The sequence below is a fragment of the Nerophis ophidion genome, linkage group LG14, assembly GCF_033978795.1.
Source record: "Nerophis ophidion isolate RoL-2023_Sa linkage group LG14, RoL_Noph_v1.0, whole genome shotgun sequence".
NCBI lineage: Eukaryota > Metazoa > Chordata > Actinopteri > Syngnathiformes > Syngnathidae > Nerophis > Nerophis ophidion.
In genome coordinates, this window is record NC_084624.1 from 8,946,281 (window position 1) to 8,964,818 (window position 18,538).

At 39.3% G+C, this 18,538-nt stretch overlaps 1 protein-coding gene and 1 long non-coding RNA gene across 3 annotated transcripts; one reads left to right on the forward strand and one right to left on the reverse strand.

Moving 5' to 3' along the window:
- Positions 1-2,184: 2,184 nt before the first annotated feature.
- Positions 2,185-16,251, reverse strand: LOC133568072 (ras-related protein Rab-11B-like). 2 transcript variants are annotated; one of them, XM_061919781.1, is made up of 6 exons: positions 16,044-16,251; positions 9,951-10,146; positions 8,387-8,580; positions 2,810-2,890; positions 2,562-2,743; positions 2,185-2,488 (listed from the first exon to the last, which is right to left on the reverse strand). In XM_061919781.1, the coding sequence occupies exons 1-5, from the start codon at positions 16,081-16,083 to the stop codon at positions 2,598-2,600; spliced, it is 657 nt and encodes a 218-aa protein (XP_061775765.1). In that variant the 5' UTR covers positions 16,084-16,251; the 3' UTR covers positions 2,185-2,488; positions 2,562-2,597. The 2 variants fall into 2 exon arrangements, with proteins under 2 accessions (XP_061775765.1, XP_061775764.1); XM_061919780.1 differs by having other exon boundaries at positions 2,585-2,743; positions 16,044-16,250.
- LOC133568074 (uncharacterized) lies at positions 4,441-9,396 on the forward strand. Its single transcript, XR_009809531.1, has 2 exons — positions 4,441-6,185; positions 8,353-9,396. It is a non-coding gene; the product is annotated as an uncharacterized LOC133568074 (long non-coding RNA).
- Positions 16,252-18,538: the final 2,287 nt, after the last annotated feature.

Genomic DNA, 18,538 nt, shown 5'->3' on the forward strand with positions numbered 1-18,538 from the left:
TCTCACTCCAGCGCTTACCAAAGGCATGCGGTAAATTTAGGCCTGCACTTGAAAAATTTGAATGTGATGCAAGGATACCATCATGAAAAGCACATTTGATAAAAAAAAAAACGTTATTATGGTCTTACCTTTACTTATAAATTAAGTCCATGCGCAGCTCCTTCTGGTCAAAAGCATCGATAACTTGTTTATAGAAGTCTTCCTTATCTTTCTTCAGTTTTAAAAGTCTCTCTGTCTCGATGGAGATCTTCCTTTATTACCTCTTGCTTCGATTGAAAGTCCAGTTTTAAAAACTGTTTTATTTTAGATATGTAATCCTCCATGTTAAAAGTGCAAGTGAGAGGAAAAAATAAACGATCGCTGCTCACTCTTGCTGCTTGTTGTCACTTCTTCTGCAGCCGAGTAGTCGCAAGAAGAATCACTAGCGCCCTCTACCACCAGGAGGCGGGAGTCATTTAATGACTCATATTTGACACACGCAGCTACGGTATATTAATAAAACATAGCTGCTTACTGTTCTTTTTAGCATATTCAATAGCTTGGACCTTAAATCCGACTGAATAGCTCTTAATCTTCTTCCCTTTATGAGATTTCAAATTATAGAAATCAGCCTCCTGCATTTTGAAAAGGATGACAGGGGAAGTGTCACTCGTGACGTGACGAGTTTGACCCGGGGGGAATTCTAGACATGCGCTAATAAAAATATTTTGCGAAACGAGTTTGACCCGGCGTTAATCCTGAGGTGGCAGTAATGCTAAGCATGCACTAATTATTTTGCGAAACGAGTTTGACCCGGCAGTAATTCTAGGCAGGTGCATACTATATACCCGATGGCAATTCAAGGAAATACGGTAAGTCATCACAAAACTTTGTGTGGCAGACAAAAGCTGTCTTTAATCCCACCAAGCGGAAGGCTTGTAAAACTCCACTGTGTAGGACGGGTGTTCCGTTTCTTTCATGTATTGTAATCAACAGAAAGATATCGTCTTGACCCGAGAATCACACAACAAAGAGGAAGCATGACCCAACTCCTCTCCAGGTACCTTTTCTTTGAACTGTTTTAATCAAAGGCGATTGTCAGAAGTATTTGTTGTTGTTGAACCCCAAGATGCAGAGACGGAGGCAGGCATGGTATATGAAAACCTGATTGAATTAAACCTACACAAGAACAAACAAATAGCACGCACTTGGGCGGGATAACAAACTAAGAGAGCTAGCACTGGGAGCTAGAAAAACAACAACGAACTTTAGCATGGAAGCTAGAGGATAACAAACAGAAAAACTGGAAATAACTAATGCTAACAGAAACAGCTTACCGCTACGACGACCAGGACAAAATGTAGCATGACAGGTAGTAGCTGTAACAAAACGACACGACAGGTCGCACGAGAAGAGTGATATGTGGCAACGACAATACAACGATCCAGCAACTGACAAGACAAAGCAGGTACAAATAGGAGCAGGCTGATTGGCAACAGGTGTGGCCAGGTGCCAATCAGCCGCAGCTGAGGAGGAACACAGCACTCAGGGAACAAGACAGGAAGCTGACAAAATAAGAGCACTAGACAGGAGATACTAAACACAGAGGAAAGACAAATGCAGAGGAAAAAACTAAAACACAGACAAACTGTCAGGGGAAATCCTGACAGCGATGGCTGTTTACGACCCCGGTCTCTTAGAAACAGCTGTTGCCATGTAAAACCTACTCGGTGGCCTAGTGGGTAGAGTGTCCGCGCTAAGATCGGTAGTTCGGGAGTTCAAACCCCGGCCGAGTCATACCAAAGACTACAAAAAAGGAACCCATTACCTCCCTGCTTAGCACTCAGCATCAAGGGTTGGAATTGGGGGTTAAATCCCCACAAATGATTCCCGGGCGCTGCCCACTGCTCCCCTCACCTCCCAGGGGGTGAACAAGGGGATGGGTCGAATGCAGAAGACAAATTTCGCCACACCTAGTGTGTGTGACAATCATTGGTACTTTACTTTAATCAGGGAAAGTCCAAATAAAAGAGGAGGGGTGCAATCTGCAAGAGTACAGCCCAGGCGGCTCTCCTCAATTGAGCCGAATTGAATCCTGTCTCTGTTTAATTCCTTTCTTCTGGTCTTGTTTAATAGATGTCATCAGTGTTTGAACCTGACAAGGACAAAAAAAAGTGAAACAGGTGTGCAATAAGCGACACGGACTCATAATACTGTAAAATTTATTTTCATGGCATTAATATAATGTATGTGAGCAGACCTGCTATCAAAACAACAAAGAAAACAAAGAATATATTTTACAGGAAATAAGCATCAGCAGCATTACTACCACTCGTTGAGATGACTGAACAGGAAGTGGAGTCCAAGAACAGGAAGTGGAGTCCAAGAACAGGAGTGCTGGTGGGACTGGACCGGCGACTTTACCAAACCCGCCCTTGCTGAGTCAGGTACTTCTGTTTTTGCACTGAAATTACTACTCGGAATCCATTCCTTCTGTGGCATCACCAACCTAAAAAAAAAAAAAAAAGAAAGGTGTGGATTTAGACTAAGCAGCCAGACGTGTCCCACTTCCAATTCCGAACCGGCTTGCAGAGGCGAGACCCACAGCGGCCATGGGGCTACAGGTTCTGACAGCACTGCAGCTTGCCCCCCCTCTGGTGGTCCGTGGTGGGGGGGACGCTGATGTCCACCACGTTGTTCCCCGGGGACTCGTCGTGAGCCGATCGCTCCGCGATCTGTTTCTGCGACACGATGCGGTAGATTTCTGCGTCGGGAACACAAAGCTTCAGTTTCAGCCTGGAGCGCGGTGGCGATACTGGAAGACGCTCACCTGTGAGGATGTTCTTGAAGGCCTCTTCCACGTTTGTGGAGTCCAGGGCGGAAGTTTCTATGAACGACAAGTTGTTTTTCTCTGCAAAACACATTTCGACGTCAAACGTTTCGTCCGATGCACGGGAAAATTACCTTTTTTTTAATCAAGCCTGCACTTTTAACCAAGTGCATTTTTAATAAATGCAATTCATTCATTCATTCAAACACTGAAAAATAGCCTTTGTGTCCTGCTTCCCGACGTTGGACTTTTGCCATAAAAATAACTATTTGAATCCCTCAGAAATGTTATATTCAGGGGATCCCCCACCGAAATGTGTCAAAAAATGTCAATTAACAGAGAATTTGACCACTAAAATGCCTAGCCTCTTCCTGCTCTGGCACTGAAAATAATATAAAGGCAAACGGTGTAGAGCAGGGGTCCCCAAACTTTTTGACTCGGGGGACCGCATTGTGTTAAAAAAATTTATCCGGGGGCATATATATATATATATATATATATATTTGTATATATATATATATATATATATATTTGTATATATATATATATATATATATATGTATATATACACACACAAACACACGGGAAATAACACAGAGGCTATTTCATCCCTACAAGCCTGTTCCGCAGGTTTCCCTGCTCTTCAGGGGATTTTGTAATAACATAGGCTGCAGCACCCCCCGCGATCCCGAAAGGGATAAGCGGTAGAAAATGGATGCATCTATAATAAAATCCCCTGAAGAGCAGGGAAACCTGCGAAACTGGGGATTTTAGAATAAACTATATAATAAAATCCCCTGAAGAGCAGGAAAATCTGCAAAACAGGCTTGTAGGGATGAAATAGCCCCTGTGTTTTTTCCTGACCTAACGTATATTCCGTTCTACCCCGGTATTGAGTAATGTATAATGGATAAACCACAGTAACCTCGAGAGTGTGTGTGTGTATATATATATATATGTATATATATATATATATATATATATATATATATATATATATATATACACACATATATGACAACGAGAGTAACAAGCGGTAGAACATGTATTAGAAAGGACCGATTAAAAGAAATAATACAAAAAGAAAATAAAAATGTCAATATTTTAACTTGGGACTTTCCACGGGCCGGATTATGGATGCTTGCGGGCCGTATCTTGGGGACCCCTGGTGTAGAGTATGGGTGTCAAACTCTGGCCCGCGGTCCAAATTTGGCCCGCCGTGTAATTTCATTTGGCCCTTTAGGCAATATCAAATAAGCATTAGAGCTGGCCCGCCGGATTTATACACCGCATTTACCACTCATACTTGCCAACCCTCCCAATTTTCAGTGCCCCTCTAGAAAGTCTCCCGGGGCAACCATTCTCCCGAATTTCTCCCGTTTTCCACCCGGACAACAATATTGACAAACACATTTCGGGAGAACATCCGCACCGTAACACAACATGACAAATGCCCAGAACCCCTTGCAGCACTAACTCTTCCGGGATGCTACAATACACCCCCCCCTGCTACCCCCTACCAAAACCCCACCCCTCCTAATCCCGCCCACCTCAACCTCCTCATGTCCTAAATTCCAAGCTGCTGCTTTGAGGCATTTAAAAAAAAATAATAATGCACTTTGTGACTTCAATAATAAATATGGCAGTGCCATGTTGGCATAAACAACTTTAACACTGTTACAAATATGCGCCACACTGTGAACCCACACCAAACAAGAATGACGAACACATTTCGGGAGAACATCTGCACCGTAACACAACAGGACAAATACCTAGGATCCCTTGCAGCACTAACTCTTCCGGGACGCAACAATACACCCCCCCCCCCCCCCCTGAATGGTTGATTTATTCATTATTTTATTTTAAAATGTATTAGCCTGTGAAAAAAGTTCATGTTGATATTTACCTCAGAAGGCTGCAAATAGAAAAGAGGCATTTAATATATAATTAAATTGTATTTTAAATGCCATTGCTATTTTTGAATTATTATTATTTGGTACTGGATTTTGCATGTCACTATAAAGTTATATAGGCCTTGTATGTTCAATATTCAATGCAAAACTGGTTTGGGTCCCTATTAAAAGGTTCATTTGTTCAACCTTGGCCCGCAGCTTTGTTCAGTTTTAGAGTTTGTCCCACTCTGTATTTGAGTTTGACACCCCTGGTGTAGAGTGCGAGTGCTGGGCTGGTAAATAGTGGTAGTGGGATCTGTTCCTGGCTCAGGAGGCTATGGTTTATTTATTTTCTTAATTTTGACATTAGGCCAGCCAGCGACAGGAACCCCGTGCTGCCCGGAAGAGCCAGCAGCAGGCCGCAGAGGACAGCCAGCGAGAGACCACACCCCACACGGGCAAAAAGCCGGGACGCCCCGCCCGAGGGGCCCAGAGACTCCCCTCACCTGGACGGGAAGATCGCTCCTACCCCACCAGCAACCGGGCCCCCACGAGCCCAGCCCCTGAAGAGCACATGGGGCCCGCCCCAGGCCACCCCATGCAAGTCGGCCGCCCAGCACGGGACCACAGGAACCCAACGATGGAGATGGAACAACCCGCAACCGCCCTGTCGATTCCTTAAATTTAAATAATAATCATAAAACATAAAAATATATATAAAAAAAAATAATTAAAAGAAGATCACAGACGTGATGACACACAAGGTCACTACCCCAGCAGCACCTCGGAATACCTTATGGTGCACCAAGCTACCACAATAGACGCGGGGACTAGACCCTGCAGGCCCCAACCAAGACGGGCACCCGGAAGGGATGGACTGTGGGACCCAGGAGCTCCAGACACGCATTGTTGGAATTGGGGGGTTAAAACACCAAAATGATTCCCGGGGGCGCGGCCACTAATGCTGCTCACTACTCCCCTCACCTCCCAGGGGGTAAACAAGGGGGATGGGTCAAATGCAGAGATGAATTTCACTACACCTACTCTATTTTTGTAAAAAGAAACTGTTAAATGAATTCCCACGTTCATTAAATTAATGGAAATGTGTTCAAAACCGGAACGTAAGTGCTTCAAAATAAAAGCTGGTGGAATCTCTCTGTGAGCTGACTCGCTGCAGTCGGTTACATTTCGAAACGGTCTGCATTACTTGATTTACAATAAATTGATTGTGGGGGTCTACTAATCAATTTTAAAATCGTCCCTGTTCTAATTGCCAAGCATCTTAATCGATTATTCCCCTTACCACTAATATTTATATATATTTTTTTTAATTGGTCAGCTTGAAGCGTCCCTCTGTCTCTGACTCACTCGAGGTCATGTGACACGAGTGTCTGTAAGGATTTTACTTCCTGGTTTCGGCGACGAATGGACGTCTGTCAGGAGTACAAAGTTCATTGTACACGACCACACTTCAGTCCCATAAGGTATGACAGCCAGTAACAAGCTACATGTAGCTAAGCTACATGTAGCTAAGCTACATAGCTTAACTACATTTCCCAGAGCCATGTAGCAAGGTAGCTTACATCAAAGATACAAAGAGAGAAAATGGACTGTGAATCCAGGCTAAAAACACAATTGCAACACGGAACGACACAGAAGTTCTTTATACCGACCACAATCAGACTGTATAATGCACATGTTCCTTTTTATATAATAGACTGTATTTATGTTATTCTCATGTGAATAATGCTGTATAATAAACTGTATGTATATTATTCACATGTTAATAATGCTGTATAATAAACTGTATTTATATTATTCACATGTAATAATGGTGTATAATAGACTGTATTTATATTATTCACATGTGAATAATGCCGTATAATAGACTGTATTTATATTACTCACAAGTGAATAATGCTGTATAATAGACTGTATTTATATTATTCACATGTGAATAATGCTGTATAATAGACTGTATTTATGTTATTCACATGTGAATAATGCTGTATAATAGACTGTATTTATATTATTCACATGTGAATAATGCTGTATAATAGACTGTATATTTATATTATTCACATGTGAATAATGCTGTATAATGGACTGTATTTATAATATTCACATGTAAATAATGCCTTATAATAGACTGTATTATTCACATGTGAATAACGCTGTATAATATACTATTTATATTATTTACATGTGAATAATGCCGTATAATAGACTATATTATTCACATGTGAATAATGCTCTATAATGGACTGTATTTATATTATTCACATGTAAATAATGCCGTATAATAGACTATATTATTCACATGTGAATAATGCTGTATAATAGACTGTATTTATATTATCTACATGTAAATAATGCCGTATAATAGACTATATTATTCACATGTGAATAATGCTGTATAATAGACTATTTATATTATTAACATGTGAATAATGGTGTACAAGACTGTATTTTTTTACATTATTCACATGTGAATAATGCCGTATAATAGACTGTATTTATATTATTCACATGTGAATAATGCTGTATAATAGACTGTATTTAAATTATTCACGTGTGAATAATGCTGTATAATAGACTGTATTTATATTATTCACATGTGAATAATGCTGTATAATGGACTGTATATTATTCACATGTGAATAATGCTGTATAATGGACTGTATTTATAATATTCACATGTAAATAATGCCGTATAATAGACTATATTATTCACATGTGAATAATGCTGTATAATGGACTGTATTTATATTACTCACATGTGAATAATGCTGTATAATAGACTATTTATATTATTAACATGTGAATAATGGTGTACAAGACTGTATTTTTTTACATTATTCACATGTGAATAATGCCGTATAATAGACTGTATTCATATTATTCACATGTGAATAATGCTGTATAATAGGCTGTATTTATATTATTCACATGTGAATAATGCTGTATAATAGACTGTATTGATATTATTCACATGTGAATAATGCCGTATAATAGACTGTATTTATATTATTCACGTGTTAATAATGCTGTATAATAGACTGTATTTATATTATTCACGTGTGAATAATGCCGTATAATAGACTGTATTTATATTATTCACATGTGAATAATGCTGTATAATAGACTATTTATATTATTCACATGTAAATAATGCTGTATAATAGACTGCATTTATGTTATTCACATGTAAATAATGCCGTATAATAGACCGTATTTATATTATTCACGTGTGAATAATGCCGTATAATAGACCGTATTGATATTATTCACATGTGAATAATGCTGTATAATAGACTGTATTTATATTATTCACATGTGAATAATGCCGTATAATAGACTCTATTTATATTATTCACATGTGAATAATGCCGTATAATGGACTTTATTTATATTATTCACATGTGAATAATGCTGTATAATATAGACTGTATTTATATTATTCACATGTGAATAATGCCGTATAATAGAATGTATTTATATTATTATTATTATTATTATTAAGCCACGTTCCTCAGCTACATGTAGCTTGTTCCTGGCTGTTATACTTTAATGGACTGAATTTTAACAAACTTTGTTCTCCATTCCTTGTTTAGCTGCCATAACTGACAGCGCCGTTTCTTGTCCTCACAGCTAAAATTGATACTCGCTGACATGGCAAGTCTACCTGCGAAGGCGCGGGCCTCGTCCGTGGGCACGGCCCTCAGGTGGCGCAGGTCGCTCTTGTTGCCCACCAGCATGATGACGATGTTGTTGTCAGCGTGGTCCCTCAGCTCCTTCAGCCAGCGCTCCACGTTCTCATACGTCAGGTGCTTGGCGATGTCGTAGACCAGGAGCGCCCCCACTGCGCCCCTGTAGTAACTGAAGTCCACAAAGGGATCGCAATTAGGTCATCGTCATAGAAAATATGCGGCTTGGACAGAAGAGGTCATATTCAGCGTTTTATATGTATTTTATATGGATATATACATATATCCATATTTAGAAGTTATTTCTTTTCTTTAGTCATATTTGAAATAGCTAGTGTTCCATCTTGTAGTCTTTTTATCTTTTCTAATTATCTCCTCACCGATGGTACACTGTGGACTGCCTTGAGCTTGGAATGCAGGAGTAGCAATACTCCTTTTTCCTATCTCAAGGTAGTCTACAGCTGAGGAAAACTATGGATGTGTGGATTCACTCTGAAGACAAGACTTCCGCAGTGTTTTCAGATCAACTGGGCGATGCGAATTGAATGTGTTGTTTTTTAGGTTGGTCTCTCCAAAGCTTTGGAATAAATTGCAAAATACCTATTCTGTTCTGGGTGTTCATTTAAAATCAGCTTATGTGTCATCAAAAGAACTTGGGATTTGACCAGCAACTTAAATTCCCTCGGAGGAACATTTGGTCCAAACGCAACATAACCAAACTGTAGCAACATTGTTATTGTAAGAGGAACTATTTCTCTAGCGTGCTAACACAGCGACATGCTATGGTATTAGCCATAAAAGCTAACTATAGAAACTGATAAGTTAGCTTCTATGTCAGCACGAACACTGCGATAGGACACCAATTTGTACTGAGTGAAAAACATGAACAATGATATTACCGTATCTGTAAAGTATTATTTCATGTTTTGTTTGTACACTAAACAGTGTATGTACTGTCATGATCAATATTAAAGTGACTCCCTCCATGCACAGTTGTTCGTCTGGTGCATCTGGCCAGGGACCGTTTTTTTTATGTAAGCACTCCATTTATGTTGCAATTGCCCGCCTACAAATTCCACATTTGCAGCTTTGAGTGACTTTCACCTCACTCTTATCGGCTTCCTTCTGCTCCAACGTATTACTCTTCTGTCGTGCTTGCTTCTATTAGCAGCAATTCATCCTCAGTATATTCAGCTTAAAAAAAAATAAGTTTGTGAATTCTTATGTGTTCTATTTTACGCATTCAGTTCCAAATAACGTGACGATTTTTTTTTGCCCGGGGGTAAGATGGTATGTTTGAAGATGATTCCCCTGGAGCAGCAACACATGAAATACACTACTTGTTCAACTTTGCCATGCACGTTAGGTGTATTCACATTTAAGTATCAGATCGGTATCGCAGATACCTGCCTAAATTTTGACCAGTATCGCACGTGTGCTTCAAATCCTGACCTAAAAAGCTAACCAGACTGATGATTTAGTTTGACCCTCGTGATTTAGGTCTACATAAATAAACTTTGATCAATCGATCGAGGAACTCACGCCGAGGTGATGGCTCGGTAGCGTTCCTGTCCCGCTGTGTCCCAGATCTGGGCCTTTATCGTCTTGCCGTCCACCTGGATGCTGCGCGTGGCAAACTCCACGCCGATGGTGCTTTTGCTCTCCAGGTTGAACTCGTTCCGAGTGAATCGAGAGAGCAGGTTGCTCTTGCCGACCCCCGAGTCCCCGATTAACACAACTGGAGAAAAGACAGAGGACGGAAAAATGCGTCAGTGTGTATTTAAAAACAAAAACGTACCACAATGGACATTTTATTTGTTTTTTTACTTAACAAACTGCATCACAAAGAAAACACTTGGCGAGTAAACAATTTTTCAAGCAGCACTTGAAAGATACCGTCATCCAAGTAATGTTGCAATTTTCAACAAAAACAAAGCAAGAATGCCTGATAGAACATTCATAAAGTAAGTCTCCACTTTTCAAAATTCGCTAGCTTAATGCTAATTTACATTAGCTTTGCCATATACATGCTACTTATTAGCATTAGCGACTTTACATGGCAACTTTAACATAAAAAAATTGTAATAAAAAGGACAACAAAGATGCACGTTACAACCAACAGGTAATGTGTAACTTACAGTATAAACACTTTGTAGGGCGCAACATAAGACCGGACTGGCACACTCAGCTTCATGGCAAAGACTACTAAAACAAAATATAACAACTGGACAGCATGGTTATCAAAATCAGCTCATAATATATTTCATGGAAAAATGTACTATTTATTAATTAAAGTCCCGAAATATGGTACTGTTAAGTACCGGTATCTATTCCTAGGTTTTTCTCGGTAATGTCGCAATTTTCCACGATAACAAAGCAAGTATGCCTGATAGAACGTTCATAAAGTAAGTCTCCACTTTTCAAAATGCGCTAGCTTCATGCTAATTTACATTGGCTTTGCCATATACATGCTACTTATTAGCATTAGTGACTTTAACATCTCAAATTTAGGAATAAAAATGACATTGAAGATCCACGTTACAATCAAACAGCTAGTGTGTAACTTACAGTACAAACACTTTGTAGGGTGCAACATAAGACTGGACTGGCACGTTCAGCTTCATGACAAAGACTACTTCTTAGCTAGGCAACACACTTTGTAGCCTGTACACTACTGCCATCTAACGTCTTGAAAATGCAACTGCATACAAAGTCTATAATACTTGCAAATGAGACTGAGAAATGTAATAAGAAAACAAGTTATCATAATCAGATCATAATGTGTTTCATGGAAAAATTTAATATTTATGAACATATACAGAAGTCCCGAAATATGGTACTATTGAGTACCGATATCGACTCCTAGGTTTTTCTAAGTAATGTCACAATTTTCCACGATAACAAAGCAAGTATGCCTGATAAAACGTTCATAAAGTAAGTCTCCACTTTTCAAAATGCGCTAGCTTCATGCTAATTTACATTGGCTTTGCCATATACATGCTACCTATTAGCATTAGTGACTTTAACATCTCAAATTTAGGAATAAAAATGACATTGAAGATCCACGTTACAATCAAACAGCTAGTGTGTAACTTACAGTACAAACACTTGGTAGGGTGCAACATAAGACTGGACTGGCACGTTCAGCTTCATGGCAAAGACTACTTCTTAGCTAGGCAACACACTTTGTAGCCTGTACACTACTGCCATCTAACGTCTTGAAAATGCAACTGCATACAAAGTCTATAATACTTGCAAATGAGACTGAGAAATGTAATAAGAAAACAAGTTATCATAATCAGATCATAATGTGTTTCATGGAAAAATGTAATATTTCTGAACATATACAGAAGTCCCGAAATATGGTACTATTGAGTACCGATATCGACTCCTAGGTTTTTCTAAGTAATGTCGCAATTTTCCACAATAACAAAGCAAGTATGCCTGATGGAACGTTCATAAAGTAAGTCTCCACTTTTCAAAATGCGCTAGCTTCATGCTAATTTACATTGGCTTTGCCATATACATGCTACTTATTAGCATTAGCGACTTTACATGGCGACTTTAAAGGCCTACTGAAAGCCACTACTAGGGACCACGCAGTCTGATAGTTTATATATCAATGATGAAATATTAACATTGCAACACATGCCAATACGGCCTTTTTAGTTTACTAAATTACAATTTTAAATTTCTCACAGAGTTTTTTGTTGAAAATGTCATGGAATGATGACGCGTATTATGACGCGTGTTTGTGCCGTCTCGGGTTGGAGGGGACATATTAGCTCAGCACCACACACGGCTAAAAGTCGTCTCTTTTCATCGCATGATTACACAGTAATTTGGACATCTGTGTTGCTTAATCTTTTGCAAGTTGTTCAATTAATAATGGAGACATCAAAGAAGAATGCTGTTGGTGGAAAGCGGTGGATTGCAATTGCCTTTAGCACCAAAACACAGCCGGTGTTTCTTTGTTTGTTGTGAAGCTTTAACACAGAGCGGTCAAGCGAACATGTTTCTGTACGTCAACCAGCAAGTTTTTGGATGGGAAAATTGTGATATTAAGTCGGCTCTTACTGGAGACTTGAGTGGATTATGCGACCTCCTCCTGTAGCTGTCAAAAAGGCAGCTGTGATCTTGGCTCCGGCTTCTCTCAGAGACACTGGCGTTCACCGCAGCCCTCTGACTTTCAGGTATGACTTTATAATCTCACTAAGACACTATTAACACAATAGGCAGATAAGGGATTTTCCAGAATTATCCTAGTAAATGTGTCTAATAACATCTGAATCGCTCACACTGCCGTCGCCTGGAGCTGCCGCCTTTTTTTTTTTTCTTTTTCTAGTCCTTCACTCTAACTTTCCTCATCCACGAATCTTTCATCCTCGCTCAAATTAATGGGGAACTCGTCGCGTTCTCGGTCCGAATAGGTTTTGCTGATGGTGGCTATGATTATAAACAATGTTCAGATGTGAGGAGCTCCACAACCCGTGATGTCACGTGCACATCGTCTGCTACTTCCCGTACAGGCAAGGCTTTTTTATCAGCACCAAAAGTTGCGAACTTTATCGTCGATGTTCTCTACTAAATCCTTTCAGCAAAAATATGGCAATATGGCGAAATGATCAAGTATGACACATAGAATGGACCTGCTATCCCCGTTTAAATAAGAACATCTCATTTCAGTAGGCCTTTAACAGCTCAAATTTAGTAATAAAAAGGACATGGAAGATGCACGTTACAATCAAACAGCTAGTGTGTACAAACACCGTTTCCATGAGTTGGGAAATTGTGTTAAAGTACCAATGATTGTCACACACACACACACTAAGTGTGGTGAAATTTTTCCTCTGCATTTGACCCATCCCCTTGATCACCCCCTGGGAAGTGAGAGAGCAGTGAGCAGCAGCGGTGCCGCGCCCGGGAATAATTTTTTTGGGTGATTTAACCCCCAATTCCAACTCTTGATGCTGAGTGCCAAGCAGGGAGGCAATGGGTCCCGTTTTTTTATAGTCATTGGTATGACTCGGCCGGGGTTTGAACTCACAACCTTCTGATCTCAGGGCGGACATTCTAACCACTAAGCCACTGAGAACGTTAGAGGTAAATATAAACAGAATACAATGATTTGCAAATCATTTTCAACCCATATTCAGTTGAATATGCTACAAAGACAACATATTTGATGTTCAAACTGATAAACATTTTTTTGTGTGTGCAAATAATCATTAACTTTAGAATTTGATGCCAGCAACACGTGACAAAGAAGTTAGAAAAGGTGGCAATAAATACTGATAAAGTTGAGGAATGCTCATCAAACACTTATTTGGAACATCCCACAGGTGTGCAGGCTAATTGGGAACAGGTGGGTGCCATGATTGGGTATAAAAACAGCTTCCCAAAAAATTTCAGTCTTCCACAAGAAAGGATGCGGCGAGGTACACCCCTTTGTCCACAACTGTGTGAGCAAATAGTCAAACAGTTTAAGAACAACGTTTCTCAAAGTGCAATTGCAAGAATTTTAGGCATTTCAACATTTACGCTCCATAATATCATCAAAAGGTTCAGAGAATCTGGAGAAATCACTCCACGCAAGCGGCATGGCCGGAAATTGAATGACCGTGACCTTCGATCCCTTTGATGGCACTGTATCAAAAACCAACATCAATTTCGAAAGGATATCACCACATGGGCTCAGGAACACTTCAGAAAACCACTGTCACTAAATACAGTTTGTCGCTACATCTGTAAGTGCAAGTTAAAGCTCTACTATGCAAAGCAAAAGCCATTTATCAACAACAAACAGAAACGCCGCCGGCTTCTCTGGGCCCGAGATCACCTAAGATGGACTGATGCAAAGTGGAAAAGTGTTCTGTGGTCTGACGAGTCCCATTTCAAATTGTTTATGGAAATATTCGACATCGTGTCATGCGGACCAAAGGGGAAGCGAACCATCCAGACTGTTATCGACGCAAAGTTGAAAAGCCAGCATCTGTGATGGTATGGGGGTGCATTAGTGCCCAAGGCATGGGTAAATTACACATCTGTGAAGGCACCATTAATGCTGAAAGGTACATACAGGTTTTGGAACAACATATGCTGCCATCTAAGCGCCGTCTTTTTCATGGACGCCCCTGCTTATTTCAGTAAGACAATGCCAAGCCACATTCAACACGTGTTACAACAGCGTGGCTTTGTAAAAAAAAGACTGCGGGTACTTTCCTGGCCCGCCTGCAGTCCAGACCTGTCTCCCATGGAAAATGTGTGGCGCATTATGAAGCGTAAAATACGACAGCGGACAGTTGAACGACTGAAGCTCTACATAAAACAAGAATGGGAAAGAATTCCACTTCCAAAGCTTCAACAATTAGTTTCCTCATTTCCCGAACATTTATTGAGTGTTGTTAAAAGAAAAGGTGATGTAACACAGTGGTGAACATGCCCTTTCCCAACTACTTTGGCACATGTTGCAGCCATGAAATTCTAAGTTAATTATTATTTGCACAAAAAAAAAAAAGTTTATCAGTTTGAACATCAAATATGTTGCCTTTGTAGCATATTCAACTGAATATGGGTTGAAAAGGATTTGCAAATCATTGTATTCTGTTTATATTTACATCTAACACAATTTCCCAACTCATGGAAACAGGGTTTGTATGTATGTATGTATGTATGTATATATATATATATATATATATATATATATATATATATATATATATATATATATATATATATATATATATCAATCAGTAAGTGCTTCACAAATGACATTCCCTGATCCCCCCCCAAAACCAACCAGTTTCCCTAACATTGCACTAGGAAGTCAACACCTCCCGCGTTTGTTTTGACACCCGCGCGGTCCTTCGGCCTGAACCTTGTCCAAGATCTGCTATTGTCTCGAAGGAGCCCGACGAGCACCGGGCCTGAGGTCTGACTCAGTCCGCTCCAGGAGGGCCTCCTCTGTACCAAAACAACAGCTGCAGAGGTGGGGCCTTTCTTTTTATTCCCCCCCCCCCAATTTCTCCAAAAAGGAAACGGAGCCTAACTTTGACACCGTTCCAGTCCGGCCTGCAGGAAGCTGATAACGCGGGCTCCTTCCAAACCTGAATCGACACTTTCAAGCCGCCTTGCCCTTCCTGTCGTCCCCGCTGCCCCCTGGCAGAAAGGGCGAGATAGACAGAGAGAGAGAGAGAGAAAGCCCTGGCCTCCTGCAGATGCACTATTCATCCCACAGAGGATACTTTGTTACATCTAAATGGCCTTTTGCCGCCTGCACCCCCCCGGGATGTTAATGTGCCACAGGAGCTGATATCAGCATCAAAGAGGCATTCTGGATCCAGCTGAGCAGATGCATCAGCACAGAGCAGCCAGGATCCTCTCACATGAAGGCAAAAGTTGCACATGCAGGCCTACAAGAGCTCCTAGATCCTGCAGGCTTGCAATAAAAATCAGCCCACGTTCGGACTATCATCACCTGGTCAGCATCCAGACGCAATAAAAGACCATAAAGTGCGTTCGTAAAGCGAGGTCGGAGGAAAAGAAGAATGTGGTCAGCACCCCCCCCCCCCCCCCCCCCCCCAACCCCCTCTTCTTCCTCCTCCTCCTCCTTTTTTTTTCTGTTGTTGTTTTTACCTTTGAACAAAAAATCGTACTCATCGTCCCGGTTCCCCATTCTCGACGAGGCCACGCCGACGTCCGTCCACGGGGGGAAGATGCGGGTGGTCGCGGTGAAGAAGCAGGAGAAAAGTGGCGGAGGAGTGTGCGCCGGTGCTGCTGTCACAGGGCGAGCTCGGCTGCACAACCGCGGAGCTCCCAGCTCTGCAGAGGGAGGAGTCCCTGCGCTGCGAATAGCTGCCGCCAGAGGGCGCTGTCGATGGCGGTCAGGACCGCAGACTGGACGGGAAGAGGGACGTCCTACAAGAATCATTTCTGCCACCCCAAAAAATGTTTTATAGAATGTATAGGTTTTATATACATTTTATATATATACTTTTTTTTTAGAATGTATAGGTTTCATATACAGCGTATATAAACAAAATAATTATATAATGTGTAGGTTACATATACATTTTATATATTTACTTTTTTTTAATGTATAGGTTTCATATACATCGTATATAAACAAAATAATTATATAATGTATAGGTTTCATATACAGCGTATATAAAAAAATAAAAAATAGAGAATGTATATGTTTCATACACCGTATATAAAAAATAGAGAATGTATAGGTTTCATATACATCGTATGTACAAAATAATAATTATAAAATAGAGAATGTATAGGTTTCATATACATCATATATAAAAATAGAGAATGTATAGGTTTCATATACATCGTATGTACAAAATAATAATTATAAAATAGAGAATGTATAGGTTTCATATACATCATATATAAAAATATACAAAATGCATAGGTTTCATATACATTGTATATAAAATAATAATAAAATAGAGAATGTATAGGTTTCATAGAAAATATATAGGTTTCATATACAATGTATATAAAAAATAACAAACAGAGAATGTATAGGTTTCATATGCATCGTATATAAAAAATATATAGAATATATAGGTTTCACATACATCGTAAATTTTTTAAATAAAATAAAATAGAGAATGTATAGGTTTCATATACATTGTATATGCAAAAATTATAAAACATATAGGTTTCGTATACATCGTATCTAAAAAATAGAGAATGCATAGATTTCATATACATTGTATAAAAAATATAGAATGTATAGGTTTCATATACATTGTATATAAAAAATAATAAAATAGAGAATATATAGGTTTCATATACATTGTATATAAAAATAGAAAATGAATAGGTTTCATATACATCATATATAAAAAATAATAAAATATATAATGTATAGGTTTCGTGTGCATTGTATATAAAATAACAATAATAAAATAGAGAATATATAGGTTTCACATGCATTGTATATAAAAGATATAGAATGTATAGGTTTAATATACATCGTATATAAAAATATAGTAAAATAGAGAATGTATAGGTTTCATATACATTGTATATAAAAATAGTGAATGTATAGGTTTCATATATTCATTGTATATAAAAATAGAGAATGAATAGGTCCCATATACATCGTATATAAAAAATATATGTAGAATGTATAGGTTTTATATACATCATATATCAAATATAATAATAAAATAGAGAATACATAGGTTTCATATACATTGTATATAAAAAATGGGGAATGTATAGGTTTCATATACATTGTATATAAAAATATAGAATGTATAGGTGTCATATACATTGTATATAAAAAATTATGAAATGGAGAATGTATAGGTTTCATATACATTGTTTATAAAAACATAGAGTCTATAGATTTCATATACATCGTATATAAAAGATATATAGATTGTATAGGTTTCTTATACATTGTATATAAAAAATTATAGAATGTATAGGTCTCATGTACATCGTATAGTGTATATAAAAAAAGTTATAGAATGTATAGGTTGCATGGGCAGCACGGTGGCACAGGGGTTAGTGCATGTGCCTCAAGGTCCTGAGTACTCTTGAGTTCAATCCCAGGCTTGGAATCTTTCCGTGTGTAGTATGCATGTTCTGGATCTTTCTGTGTGTAGTATGCATGTTCTCCCTGTGACTGCATGGGTTCCCTCCTCCAACAAACATGCACCTGGGGATAGATTGATTGGCAACACTCAATAGTCCTAAGTGTGTGAATGTTGTCTATCTGTGTTGGCCCTGTCATGAGGCGGCGACTTGTCCAGGGTGCACCCTGCCTTCCGCCCGAATAGAAAAGGCTCCAGCACCCCCATTCCCAGCAAGTATGATCTCAATGGGTTGTGAGTTTTTCCTTGCCCTCATGTGGGCTCTGAACTGAGGATGTCGTTGTGGCTTGTGTGTGTGTGTGTGTGTGTGTGTGTGTGTGTGTGTGTGTGTGTGTGTGTGTGTATATATATATATATATATACTCTACACATAAAGATCCTGAGCCAGGGATTGAACCCAGGACTACTCAGGACCGTCGTATTGTGAGGCAGAGTCACTAACCCATCCTCCGCCGTGCTGCCACATGTATATATATATATACATATATATATATATATATATATATATAT